General features: G+C 41.2%; 2 protein-coding genes across 2 annotated transcripts in view; one reads left to right on the top strand and one right to left on the bottom strand.

Moving 5' to 3' along the window:
• Nucleotides 1–1,072: 1,072 nt before the first annotated feature.
• On the top strand, nucleotides 1,073–2,264 carry LOC118343069 (free fatty acid receptor 3-like). The gene has a single exon (XM_035681807.1). It carries the CDS (start codon nucleotides 1,266–1,268, stop codon nucleotides 2,262–2,264), a length of 999 nt encoding a protein of 332 aa, XP_035537700.1. The 5' UTR covers nucleotides 1,073–1,265.
• A 3,739-nt stretch (nucleotides 2,265–6,003) lies between these two features.
• The window catches only part of ago3b (argonaute RISC catalytic component 3b), a 10,982-nt gene continuing 2,755 nt past the window's right edge, over nucleotides 6,004–14,230 (bottom strand). The window contains exons 7-15 of the mRNA XM_035681899.1: nucleotides 13,858–14,024; nucleotides 13,319–13,503; nucleotides 13,004–13,163; nucleotides 12,647–12,737; nucleotides 12,167–12,361; nucleotides 11,893–12,027; nucleotides 11,643–11,744; nucleotides 11,263–11,462; nucleotides 6,004–11,169 (exon numbers count right to left, since the gene is read on the bottom strand). Of these exons, the coding sequence (XP_035537792.1) occupies nucleotides 11,061–11,169; nucleotides 11,263–11,462; nucleotides 11,643–11,744; nucleotides 11,893–12,027; nucleotides 12,167–12,361; nucleotides 12,647–12,737; nucleotides 13,004–13,163; nucleotides 13,319–13,503; nucleotides 13,858–14,024 (1,344 nt within the window). The 3' untranslated portion in view covers nucleotides 6,004–11,060. The remainder of the gene's footprint in view (nucleotides 11,170–11,262; nucleotides 11,463–11,642; nucleotides 11,745–11,892; nucleotides 12,028–12,166; nucleotides 12,362–12,646; nucleotides 12,738–13,003; nucleotides 13,164–13,318; nucleotides 13,504–13,857; nucleotides 14,025–14,230) is intronic.

Below are 14,230 nucleotides of genomic sequence, written 5' to 3'. Positions count from 1 at the left end.
ACAAATACTAAAAATACATTCTATAAAATGCCAATACCATGTGCATATATTTTTTTTTAAAAACTTCAAACAAGAACACAAATTTAAAAATTTTAATCAAACAATTACATAAATTAAAAATGGACCTCACCTCCAAGCAAACCACCCTTCATGCTCTACAGCAGTAACACTCCAGACTGATGTTGTGACTTCTTGGTTAAATAAAATATATTAATATATATATATATATATATATATATATATATTAAACTGAAGGAAGTGGATGCTGAAATTCAAAGCTTTTTACAAAAGTCCATCAGAAAAATACTTGAACAATGAATTGATCATTCTAACTCAATTATTGTACAAAAACTGTTTATGATTCTTCATTACAGTGAACGTCTGTAGTTTATTTTAGTTAGTCCTACAAATACTGTCCTAAAACTCAATACAGAACCAAATCCACAGCTGAAAATATATTAACTTACTCCTTTTTGAGCAACATATGCTTTAAACAGCAGTTTTAGGATATTTGTTAACCTTTTGTAAAGAAAATGTAGTATTTGTGAACCTGTTTTTAAAGTACTTCTTAGAATGAACCGATGAGCTGAGAAGTCAAAAAGTATTAAAAGACTTATTATTATATTTATTTTGATGTTATTATGGTAAACTGTTGTACAGGTAAAATGCATATTGGATTACCATAGTGAACTGATAGAGATACAAAGTCATAACAGTATTTAGATTTTTTTGTCCATCCTCTATAATGGATGTTAATGTAAAACCAATTTAAAAAAGTATTAAAAGACAGACAAACATATCGCTGGTTTTGATCTTTTCAAAGTAATGAACAAATAAGATTTGATTACTATCAAATGTTTAACAGAAGAATCCAGACAGAGCTCCAGATGTGTTTTATACAGTTTATTAAACAGAAAAGACTCTTTGTCTCAGTTCCGTCATCTCACTGAACAAATAAGGTAATTAAGGTGAAACCACACCCCTCAACAACTGGAAATTATAATAATCAAAAAAGCAACCTAAATAAAAATAAACAATGTGGCTCCTACGAGAAAAGGATCACTAAAGTCAGCAGGATTCATCCTCTGGGGGCCGTGAATGTCGCAGTCTGTAGCTGAGATATTTCAATCTGAACTAAAATTATACTAAACTTCATCTTCATCTTCATCATCATTAGTTCTCACAATCAGAAGAGTCCGTTCAGTACGCTGATGTTTTCTTTGTGCAGTGTCTGAGAGAGTCTGTCCCCGGTGCGAGCAGCCGCGATGCTGTGCAGTCGCCTGTTGCTTTCCATCTACATCCTCACCTTTCTGATGGGGGTCCCTGCCAACATCCTGGCATTCTGCACCTTCTACCGCAAGGTGCGTCGCAAGGCCGTCCCGATAGACATCCTCCTCCTCAACCTCACCATCTCTGACCTCATCTTCCTCGCCTTCCTGCCATTTAAAATGAAGGAGGCCGCAGACGGCATGGACTGGCTGCTGCCCTACCCTCTGTGTCCCTTCACCGGGTTTCTGTTCTACGTCACCATCTACAACAGCACCTTGCTCCTCACTGCTGTGAGCGTGGAGCGCTACCTGGGGGTCGCCTACCCCCTCAGGTATTCCCTGTGGCGCAGGCCTCGCTACGCCACATTGGCGAGCATCATGTTCTGGGTGGTGACCTCTCTGAACCTCAGCGTCGTCTACATCATTCCCTACGTCCAGTGGAGCAAAGGTGCAAACAGTGACAGCAGCAATGCCAGTGCCACTAACAACCCTGTCACACCTCCACCTACCTGCTACCTGGACTTCAGCAGGGAGGAGCTCAACATCCTGCTGCCGATCCGTCTGGAGCTCTTCGTCGTTCTCTTCTGCATCCCCTTCTTCATCTGCTGCTTCTGCTACGTCAACTTCATCCGCATCCTGTCCCGTCTTCCAAACATCGGCAGACGTCGGAGGCTGCGTGCCATCGGTCTGGCGCTCGGCACGCTGATAGTGTTCGCCGTGTGTTTTGGGCCTTACAACGCCTCCCATGTGGTGGGGTTTGTTCGCTTTGAGAGCGAGGAGTGGAGGGACGTGGCGTTGCTTTCCAGCACCTTCAACGCCTGCCTGGATCCGTTCATCTTCTACTTCTCCTCGGCGACTGTAAGAAGCATGTTAGACCACTGCTGCAAGAACATCATGGCGAAGCTGCACATCCTGAAGTGTGGAGGAGGAGCTGCTCACTGTCCTCAACAGAAACCCTCCAAGACTGACAAATACAAGGAAGCACCCGTGCCTTGAAAGTTCTGGAGAAATTATTCATGTAAAAAATGTATTTTTGAAAGTTTATTTCATGCAAAATGGACAAAATGAAGAGATGGTAATTATTATTTCACTCTAACCAATGAGAGGGGCTTCAGGGGCTTCATTTAGGTGAACCGATCACTGTGGCTGACAGTGGAGTTAGTGTCCTTCCTCACGTCATGTCAGTACCTTTTATAGAGCTTAAAAGGGATGCAATAAACACGTGCAAGTTCATTTTCAGTTAATCATCTGTTGATTCAAAGCTGAAAATGTAGTTTAATCAGCATTTAAGTCTTCATTTTACAATAACATGACATGACAGATGGCACAACAGAACCATGGAAATAAGGCTTTAACCACTGCCCCCAGTTAGACTGATAACCGTTAATCAATCATGTGTAAGTAAACCTTGTGACACTGTCGCGGATCCTTCAGTAGAGAATGTTTTTCACTTGGCAGTAAGCTATAAAGTCTGATAAAGCAGCGTCATTGCTAAAGTATAGCGAGTGTGGCTCATAATAATCATAAAGATCTGCAGTAATAAATGGTTTGTTGTCTGAGGATCTCTACAGCCGATTATTCATATTCAGAGTTCAATAAAGAGCAAAAAAGACAAAACAAACCATCATTTGAAATGCTCATTGCAGCATATTTGCCTTAGTGACTCAGTGTTTAACATATGGTTCAGTTTGTTTTAGTGGCGTAGAGGGTGGAGGTGGGAAACTCCAACATCCGACGCTGCATTCACAGAAAAGTCATTTTTGTGATCTATAAACAAACATCACTAGTATTTGGAGCCGACCACGGGGCAAAAACTGACGGACAAAACGTGATTTCTCAGCAACAAAGACGAAATAATTGCAACCATAGCATAAACCTGTGGGATCGTGACATTACGCAGCAGATTCCTGTGTTTTTGTGTCGATGAACATTGAGGATAACATTTTAAATGGAGAAAATTACTTCCACAAACAGTTTTAACACGGGAGAGTGTGACGCCCATCCAAGCAGGATCAACTCAAAATAGATTTCTGTTCTCAGAGGACTGGGGTTACGGTGGTAACTAAATATCTCAAAGACTAGGGCACTCATTTCTAATGATCTTTAAGTGTGACTTACGTAGAAAACCACGTATAAGTAGTTATTTATGAAATGTTACTTTGACGTGGATATGATCTGCACTGGGTTGCTTCAGCTGTGTGTGACTTCTCTCCTGAGTTTGGGTGTAAAGTCGACACTAGAGGCTTAGAAACTACTGGTTAGTTTGAAACTAAATCAGCTACTGAAGGTGGTCGCACCACGATTACTTGGGGGATAAACTCACTGGTTTGTACGTAAAGTCATGGTAAAGGTTTCTGACTGGCACTGAGCCACGTGGCTTCGTAGCACATCGCAGTAAGCTCGATTGATGTTGAAAAACCACATCAATAAATTAGGTTTCTACTCGATTAATGTGCCTCAAAATGGCTGCAAATAATGAAAAACACTGCTGTTTTAGGGTCATATGTAACTATTTAGTTGTTATGTATAGTCAACTTCTCTTTGTGTGGTTCAACCGCTTTTATTTTAGTAACGCATGAATCTTTAGTGATCATTCACATTAAAACTAGGCTAAGTTTGAACTTGCACACATCCGGCTGCTGTTCTCAGCCAACTGCAGTTATCGTGGCAACTAAATGGAAACCATAAAAAAATATATATATATAAATAAATATACAGAAGGGCTTCTTTAATGCTCCTCTAATGACCTGAAATGATGCTGCTCTCCCAAGTGTCCCCTATAAGGGCACATACATGTAGGTTAAATATACTTTTCTGTGAGTCACGGTGCAACAAGGACGCTGTTTAATCAAAGATGAGTGTTTTACAGGAAGCGAGGGATAAAGCAATTAAAAAACCAGTGGGATGTTAGACTACATAAGCAGAAAGTGGAGACTGTAAACTGCCAAGCTAATATGGAGCTGTAAGCACAGACAGCCGGAAGTGTAAACACAGAAGTTACACAGCGCCGCAGTTATAAAGTGTGTCTCTGTCTGTTCTGAGGGGACTTCAAACAGGAAGTGGCTGATAACCGCCCTCTGGCCATTTCCTGTCAATAATAATGAACCCAGCGCTCCTTTGCAGGTGGAGTGCATGTACACAGATAACATCCCTTTATAGTGTCCTGTTGTATACCGCGCTCAGCACAGCCAGGCTCGTTTTTATTAGTTTATTGTGCACGCCGACAATTTATAAAAAGTTTAATGAATCTAATTTACTTCTGTTGGTGAACGTTGATTATTGGATGCATCTTGGTTTTAAATGTAAAAAGAGAAAAATTAAACTGTTGCTGTGAGTTTGTTTTTGTCTAAACATCCCCATTTAATGAACTATATATAAAATATGTTTATTATGAGGCTTGTTGGTGAATTACGGGACATATTTCTGTGTAACTCTATCTGTGGCGGCCATAGTTTCCTTTAAAGTACAGTAAGTGTTGATGTAACTAATGTCTGCCGAAGGTTTCCTGAATTTTATTTTTATTTATTTTATTTTTAACTAACAGTCTGTACACTTTAATTATTTAAAATAATTAGGATTACAACCAGCCTACCAGTTAAGTAGGCCAGCTGTGCATCGAGGAGTTATAACTATTATTTATTATTGATTATTGTAACTAAATTAGTTTGTTTTTTCTCTGTTCTACCAAACTACAGTACTATTATCTGGTCTGATGTTAAACAGCCCTGCTATCGGCTCTGTACTTCAGCACACGGATGCACTGAGCTCAATTATTTTTTAATTTCTCCTACGGGGGATCAATAAAGGAACATTATCTTATCTTAAATGCGAGCAGGTATAATGTTCACTATCTAGGTTCAGCACTGAACACAAAGTACAGCTGATGTCATTTACTCACTTTCATTTTTATCCAACATACTTCCACTCAACGACATTTTGGAGGCAAATATTGTATTTTTTTTACTCCAATTAACTTTAGTTACTTTGCAGATTCACATTATACATATATCATCATATCACATTATACATATATCATCATATCAACACAAAATATAAAATCAACTAATAAATCCTTTTACTTTTGGTACTTTAAGTAGATTTTGATGCCGATACTTTTGTGCTTTTACTTTGACACTCTGGTATATTGCTACTTATACTGAAGTAAAAGGTATATAATGTATATAAAGTATAATATATATGTACTTTAAGCATATGTTTAATTAAATGCTGCAAAAACAAATCTGTGGTGGGGTCATTAAGTGAGCCTACAATAAATGTATTTTATTGGCGACTGTATAAAGAAAAATAATGATACTGATAATCTGAAAAAATGTTTAATATGGGATCCAATCTATCCGTTACAAGCACACATAAAAGATGTTTAACTTACCATAATTAAGCAGATTGATATTGGCGTTTATACTGACATGTAAACACCTGGAGGCAGTGATACCTGATGTGAACGTCATCACATGGAATTAATTTTATGATTGTGCAAAGTGCAAACAGCAAGCATGAGCTTTCTCCTTCGGTCCTGCCATCGCCTCTCTGGAAAGATCAGAACTATTTACGAGTGTGTTCCTTTCCACTTCCTTTTTTTTTACGAGAATAGAAAACGTCAAGAATAAAAAAAAAGTCAAAAAAACACATTTCATACATAGAGTATTTATTCAAAAAAAATTAAATATGACAACCAAATAAAAAGGCTCAACTTAGGACCAGGATCAGATGAGTGTTAAGACAAAAAAAAAAGGTCTTGACATACAGTTTTTACTTCTAAAAGTGTCACCATTTAATAATCAGGCAAAAAAAAAAAACAACAAAAAAACAAAAAAGCATATTAATATACTGTGAAACCCAAACATTATTTTTCTTTTTGAGTATGATATGCAGCCAACCACAGAGGTTTAACGATTTATTATTGTGGGGAATCCCTTAACACGGGAAACGGGCACTCGTGGAGTAAAAACTCAACCGAAGAACTAGCCCAAGTCTGTAAACGTCTAAATTTCACATTGGAAGATAAAAATTGTAAAAAGTGTGTGTGGTGGGGGAGGAGGGGGGGGTTAGATAGCGACATGCATACAGTGAGGGAAGGCCAGACGAACTGATTGCACAGAAACTTTGCTTCATTATTGCCGTCCATTCAAGAATGAACACATAAATTAAAAAAAATAAGGAGGAAAATGTGTTTACAGGCAGTACGGGAGGCACCCGACAGAAATAAAGTTAAATAAATATTGCTACATAATGTCTACACTGAGCTACTCGTTACCTACAGAGTCATGAGTGTTCCCCTTTTATTATTATTATTATTATTATTATTGTTATTATCATTATTATTATTTTTAATTCTTCAGAAATGTTAGTTTTTGGGTTGTGCTTGTGAGTGCCCGTCTACTAAACCGATCCCCACAGGCCTTTTGGTCCGGTCAGCTCCACAACTGATCAGTTCTGCATATTTTGTGTTCTTGGCATATGTCAGAGGTATCCACACACACACACACACACACACACACACACACACACACACACTCACACCTTACAGTATTGTCATGTATCAATATATACTTATCAATATCAATGTAGACTCGGGCCTCTGCGCCCTTTCTGAAAGTTAAGATCTCTTTGATTTTTTGTTTTTTTTTTCTTGTTGTTGTTTGTTTGTTTTCTTCAGCACCATCAGGAAAGGCACAGTCTGTTAACGGACAAAACCGGGTCCGAAGATGAACTTTCAACCCTCCTCTGCTCATGAATACGCGAAAAAGAATTAAAAAAAAATAATAATAAGAATAATCTTTGATGCAGCACATGCATTAAGAAACGTCTCCATCAAAATTCAGTCTCTCACGTCTTCGATGAGCTTTTTTCTTTTTAATTTGAGATGATAAAAACAACAGTAGAGGGAGGTCTTCACAGGTCTTCTGCAGAGGAGGGTTGATGGTTCATCGGATCACTTACATGACAAAATCAACCCCCGACAGTCTCCCACAAAAGCAGGTCGATGCAGCAAACGCAAACCGTTTTTTTTTTTTTTTTTTTTTGCTTTTCACAAGTGAAACCTATTGCATTATTATCAAATTTGGAAAAAGAATTAGGACCACTACGGTTATTAAACGCCATAATATTTTCACCACAGCTAATCACGCTTTCTGCTTCAAATAGGACTTTTTTTTTTGTTAGAAAAAATAAGTGGTGTGTGCATTACATCAATATCTTTACATATAAATATATCTCACTTCAGACTTTAAAAATGCTTTTTACTTTTGAGGAAAAAAAAGGCATCTGATGTCCAGCGCTGTAAGACACAAAGCCCCGCCCACGGGCTCCAGAGGTTTTTATTTACTGTACGTGGCGTTATGAGTGGAAAGAGAGATTACTGTAATAAGGCTCGATATATAAACTTTCCAAAAACAAACAAAAAAAACAAGCAGAGCACTAGCCAACAATGTCAAACATGCCCACGACTAATTTTCTTCAAGTAAAATCAAATGCTGGTAATGTCTGACATTAAGAAACAGCTTCAACGTGACAACAAACACCGAAGGGGGGGAAACCATCTGTTAGAATTAAAATGCTTCAACTGAAGGCAAACGAGAAGCAAACGTCTCAGCATCGTGACTGTTCGACCTTAAAACACATGCGTTTCTCTTTTTAAGTGCAGTAAAATACCATTTCCTCTTAGTCTCTCTGTATTAATATATAGCCTATAATGTATCTGATGATTAAATAAACGTGTTTTCTTATAGCAGCTTAGGTTTGGTTCTGGTGACATGTGGCTAGCACAGTTAGCAGTACAGAGCCCGTCAGCTGCTCCTCCTCCTCCTCCTCCTCCACGCTCACCCCACCGACCAGGCACGTTGGTTTGGTCCAAGTGATGAAACCTGAAGGCTTCGTCCGTATTAAACTATACTGCAAGGCCATGGGAGGCGACTCCCTCGAGGGCTGGGCATCGCAGGACAAACACCTGGGTAACGACGACTGAAGGTCCTTTTTAAATGAGATCGTATCGATGATTATTTGGTTTTAATTTGAGATCGATAAGCTGCCAGCGTGTCGAGATGCAGCAGAAAATCTGTTCCCTATTACGTAATGACGTCATGATGAATGATGATAATTATAATAATATATTAATAATGTTTCCGGACTAGAGCTGCAACGATCCACAGAAAAATAAACAACCATTTCGACAAAAATCTGTAAAATATTTGTTGATTTCAGGAACTCAAATGTGAGAATTTGATCCTTTTTCTTCGTCATGTATGAAAATAAACTGTATATCTTTGGGTTGGTAGGACAACAGCTCCTCGGGCTGCTGGAGAAGAACATGACCGATAGTTGCAGCCCTGCTCAGAATTTGTGCTGAATTTCAAGTAGTGAAACCAGTTTTTTTGGGGGGATACCCAGCCCAGACCTCCTCTGAAAACAAAAGCAACAAGGCTAGGTGATAAAGACATCTGAATATGAATGAGTGCAAACAGTGAGTCCTATCAGTGCACCGAGTGAGGACACACATCCGAGTAGACAGCATCTGCCTTCGTGTGGCTGGATGTAAACGCCTGCTCACAAAGTGAAGAAAGTGAAGGAAACTACACTCAGTGTCCACTTTTAGCTACATCTGTACAATCTAACGCAGCCTGTACAGAAGTTATTACGTAGAAAAGTATAAAAACTCAAGTTAAAGGAGGTGTTGTACTGGACTACATTATGTTAAGGTGCGTCTAACCTTTTGCCGTCCCCAGTTCCAGTCCAGTACGACACCACGACTGACCTAAATGCTGAAACATATAATGTAAGTGCACAAAGAAAAACAGCATTATAGGAATTATAACAGCGGGCTTTATGGATAACTCAAGTTGTATTAGACTGAATTAACTGTACAGGTGTACCTAACAAAGTGGCCACTGAATGTACGTTTAGATTATTAAAAAAAGCTTTTACTAAAGTTATGACACGACTTTGTTTTCTTAAGATCATCAAACAGTTATTGTGTGATAACGTGAGAGCAGAATCTCAGATCATAAACCAATTATTCTGTGACAGTTAAAGTGTTTTTGTGTGATGATAAAACTTTTTTTTATGATCTCCAGAAAAGCTCGTCCAACTCTGATCGCAGAATATTTTATGATCGCAAGGAAACAAAGCGCGTCAAGTCGATATGGAAGTAATTATTTCCCGATGACGAGGAACCAAAACATTAGGAATAATCACACCAACTCGGCGTTGAGATCGACTCGAGTTCGGCCCCGTGTGTCGGGCAGTGCAGCGTTTCTACAGTTCGACCGTTTCCACTAAATGCATCGACAGAGGCACCCGGAACCAACGTACGATTAAAAACCTTCCGTCCAACCAACCGTTCACCCTCCAAACAAATCAGGCACTTTGTTTCATCTCTCCGAAACCCCATCACACTTCACCACCGACGCTCACGTCTGCGGCATCAGTCCCGCTAAGTTCATAAGAATGTCAAAATGCTGTACATTCCCGAATCCAAGTTCACGGTCACTTGCCAAAACTCACTCGTAAACAATGTTAGCGCCAATATTCGTCAAAAAAACACATTCACCACTGAACCCGCTCGCTCTGTGTTAACACCTTATTGCACTGAAGGAGTTCTTGACAACTACATTGGTCAGTTCCTCGTGTAAAAAGTGGGAAAAGTAAAAAAAAAAGAAGGTTTTGTGGTCGTCAGAAGATATAAAGGGTCTAATTCTGCTCTATTGCTGAAAATGAATGTTAATTTAAGTTAAAAAGAGAACAAACAAACTCATAAATAGCAAGAGGAATAAAACACACAAGAAAACGTTTGGTATTACACTTTGTACCAAGCTGAACTATGAGTAAGAGAAGTTTAAAATAGTTCATTTTTTGTGGCCATGGCATTGTATTCTACCAGTCCTCTTTACGCACCTCGCCTCGCAGTAAGGCATCACGCGACACACAATACCTCATCGATGGCTGTACGTGGCTTTGTTTACAAAAAAAAAAGAGAATAATTAAGATTTCATTCAGTGTCTGTGTTGGTAGAGTGCAGAGTTACGCTTCTTACTGTCTGGCTGAACGACTGTGAGGAACCACTGGCTTAAAGGGAGACAGAAGCTGAGGCAGCCTGCCGTTTTACAAGCGTACTCGGCTCGTGCGTTGCCGTGGCAACCGCACATTTGCTCGACAGAGAAAAAGACACATACAGTATCGTATCTAGACAAGCTGAAAACCCACAAACAAACATGTAAAAAAAAAAAAAAGAAACGTCTATATTATATAAACCAGCAAACATTCGGCTCAACATGAGGCTACGGAGAAAGTCAGGTCCTCACTGGTTCTGCTTCATGCCCAACCATGCACCAAATAAATCATCAGTCTTTGTTTTCCCTGCTGCTCCGCCATTCTTCAAAACACACGAGAAACAAAAACAAAAACAAAAAAACAGCGAAATAAAACTTTGAGCTGCTGTCAGAAACGTGTAGGCGAGGAGGACGTGACTTGCGAGCTTTAAAACGCGGCAGAGTCCACTGTGATTTAAATACAGCAGAGGAGATGTAGGGGAGAGAGAGATGCACGAGCGGGAGCACAGAAACTATTGGCTGGTTTCAAATTGCATAATGTGGCTGTAACTCCTCTCTGGCTTATTATTACACCTTTACGCAGCCTCGCAGTCGCAGCCGTCGTCGCAGCGAGTTCCCACTGACCGATGCTTCACCAGCCCCGGGTGTTGTTGGTGTTGGTGGTGTTGGGGGCGCAGACTGGCTGAGCGGCTGGGAAAGATGGAGGGAAGTGGAGGGTTGGGGGCGTTCAGGCGAAATACATGGTCCTCAGTGTGTCGTGGTGGATCTGAACTGCCTTGGCCAGCGCCTGGGGGTCCCTGCCGTTACTCTGCCCTGAGACGTGGCTGCCCTCCGCACTGTGAGGAGGAAACGAGGGACAGAATGGTTAGCGGTGACTTGAAGAGACAGAACTGCTACGTGTTTGTAACGTTTGAATCGTTTCTCCCCACCTGTCGTGCTCTTTGTCCACCAGGTGGTAGCGGGCGCGGAAGGCCACCAGGTGGGCGTAGTAAGCCGGTGCGGGGATGGAGACGGAGCGCGTGCAGCGGACATAGGTGTGGCACAGCTGGTAGGTGAGGAGCTGGAACTCGTCGCCGGTGAAACAGTTGTCGTCCCACAGAACGTGGTAGTGGGAAGGCCGGCTCGTACCCTGGAGGGAGGGAACCGGAGTTAATCACACCGCAGAGAAAGCGGCTCAGCGGAGAGGAGACAAACAGGCAGTGGAGTGTGTTTGGGAACATCTATGTACATTAATTACTACAGCTATCCAGCTTCTTGCTGTTTGTTCAGTGAGTTTAATGTTTTTTTAGTGACTTTGCCTGAAGCTCACCTGGATTCCAGCGTGACTGCAGAGGTAAAAGTCGAACTCGTACGGGTGGGTGATGTCTGTGTCCACTGTGGTGCCGGCAGGAATGTTCCCACTTCGTCCAACCTGAGAGGGAAACGCAATTTAACAAACTCATTTCAGAGAAGGTCCCGCTGCCCCTTTACAGCACTGAACCATGAATCTGTAATCAATAACAACACTCTCAGAGTCCAATTCATGTTGTCTAACAAAAGAACTGCTTTGTGTAACTCACCCGCTCGTTGCGATCTGCACAGAAGAGGCGTGTGTGATGGCGTTTCTGTACGACGATGTAAGTAATCCCCGGCTGGTAATCCTTCTCTAGACTGATGCAGGCCTCCCTGATAGCCAGCAGCTCGTAATACAGCACCTACACACACAGAAACATACAGGCAGACTCCCTGAGTAAACAAATAGTAAATGACTGTAAGGCTTTTAGCTTTTTAAAAACTTATTTGTGCCTAAAAATGTAAAATTTCAGCAAGAAAAAGGGAAGAAACAAGTTGTACCTGTCTGAACTGTCCCTCTGACACTCCGTCTCTGTAGAAGATGATCCTGGTCGGCTTGTAGCGGGTCGATTTGTAGAACTGGATCAAGAGCTCTCGCACCATGGAGGCCAAGTCCTGGATGACCTCCTGTCTGGGCCTCTGGACCCGCACTGTAGCACAGTACCTGCTGGGGTGGGCATCCATGCTGCCCACCACCTGTAGGGACAACATCAGTCACATCAGCGATTGTATGATAGAGCAGCGTGAACTGAAGAGAATTTATGGAACAATGTTTCTGCAAACTTCTACTGCAGCCTTTTAAAAACCTCATGTGTAGCTTTGTTCTGCATCAACAAGAGTAGATGTGTCTCTGGAGCACGGTCACATCACCAACCAGTGCAACATTAACTCAGAGAGAGGACTTGTAGCAATACAGCCAGATGGACAGTCGCAGTGTCAGTGAAGAGAAAACACAACATTGTCGGCCAAGTGAAGTCTCACCGCTGCAATAGATGGCTTCTTCCCGTCTCCTGCTGGAGGATGAGTGACGTCAGCCCCGAGGAAGATGACAGGCTGCTGGAACACTGAAGGTCTGGAGGGATAAGAAAAAAATCAGTCGCGATGTGTCACAGCCAACAGACAGACAGAGATCACAGTGTGAAGAATCAGACAACAACACACTGGCATTCAGCTGTCCTTTGCATGTGAAGTCAAACATTAGAACAATTAGACAAGAAATTGATGCCACACAGGCTGATTATGTTTCCTATCCACTTAAGAATGTGACTAAGTAAAGAGTCCCAGCAGCAAGAACCCAGGAGGTCTTTGTTAGTCTTTTATTTGCGGTGTTGTGTTTACCGTTGGTGTGGAACCAGGATGTTGTTGATTCCTCCCAGTTTGACGTTGATCTTGAGGCAGAGGTTGGAGAGGGTCTGAGGGGACGTCTTCACCACGTTCTTCACCTGCACGCACTGAGTGGCCATGCCAAGGAGGGTGTCGCCCACCCGCTTCACCTCAGCTGTTTAGAGACGAGATATTCCTGTAACTCTTCATCCACATTTTACTGTGTGCACTTCACAGAATGTATGCTACTTCGGGTTTGTCTTTATAAACGGTAGGAGGTGTGATTGATTTATTTTTGTTGTTGTGGCGTTTCAAACGTTATTTTTGTACCGTAGACGGGTGTTTTCCCAGGCAGGATGACGATGATGAGCTGCAGCCCGCCGTAGGTGTTCTTCAGGTGTCTGAACATCGGCTCCACGCTGTCAGCTCCCTGGGCGTATTTACAGAAACAAGGCTGGCCTTGGATTGGCATCCCAGCATCCTTTGAGATTTTACGCAGCTGGTCAGTGAAGCTCCTAAACAGGAATAAAACAGAAATGACCATAAGTTATCATTTTCATGAATGTTTTTAATGTCACAGCCAGCAAAGTACCGGTTTATTATGATTTATGGTCGGAGTTCTACTTAATTTATCTCTTCTAAAATAGTAATTTTTAAAGAAAAAACTACATGTAGCAATTTGTAAAAGTAACTTTAATACCAGAGTGCAAATAAATGTTAGACTTTGTATTTCTCTTAATTAATCTAAATATTGGTTTCTTTAATATGATATTTTCTTCATAGCTTTTTAAATCTTACGTGCAAAAATGTATATAATTTCCTCCCTAACTAAACTTAAACTAATATTTGAGTCATTTTTTAAAGCTCACTTGAGGATCTCCTCTCTGCACTGCCTCTGGGTGGCGAAGCAGGCGATGGCCCACATCTTGATCTCCACTCCGGTGTGAAACTGCTTCCCCCTCATGTCCCACACCCCGTGGCTCGGCGTGGCCACAGTGCGGTTCTGCAACGACAGTGCAGGGTTGATCTGCTGGGGCTGGTGGTCACACAGACACGTACAGTACAAGGACACAAACAAAGTATGGATTCAAAGATTTAAAGGAAACGGGCAGCCAGTGGGGATCTCAGGATTAAAGGCTTGTGATTATTCAAGAGGCTGAGATTGATTGATTGGCTGATCACAAATTGATTTAGATAGATCTGTGATGCTTAGGTCATGCATTTAGCGTGTATTGCAAGAAA

This window comes from Morone saxatilis, unplaced genomic scaffold, assembly GCF_004916995.1.
Source record: "Morone saxatilis isolate NCDOM2014 unplaced genomic scaffold, NCSU_SB_2.0 Contig9, whole genome shotgun sequence".
Taxonomy (NCBI): Eukaryota; Metazoa; Chordata; class Actinopteri; family Moronidae; genus Morone; species Morone saxatilis.
The sequence above is the reverse complement of the archived record's forward strand: the minus strand, read 5'-3'. Positions and strand labels throughout refer to the sequence as shown.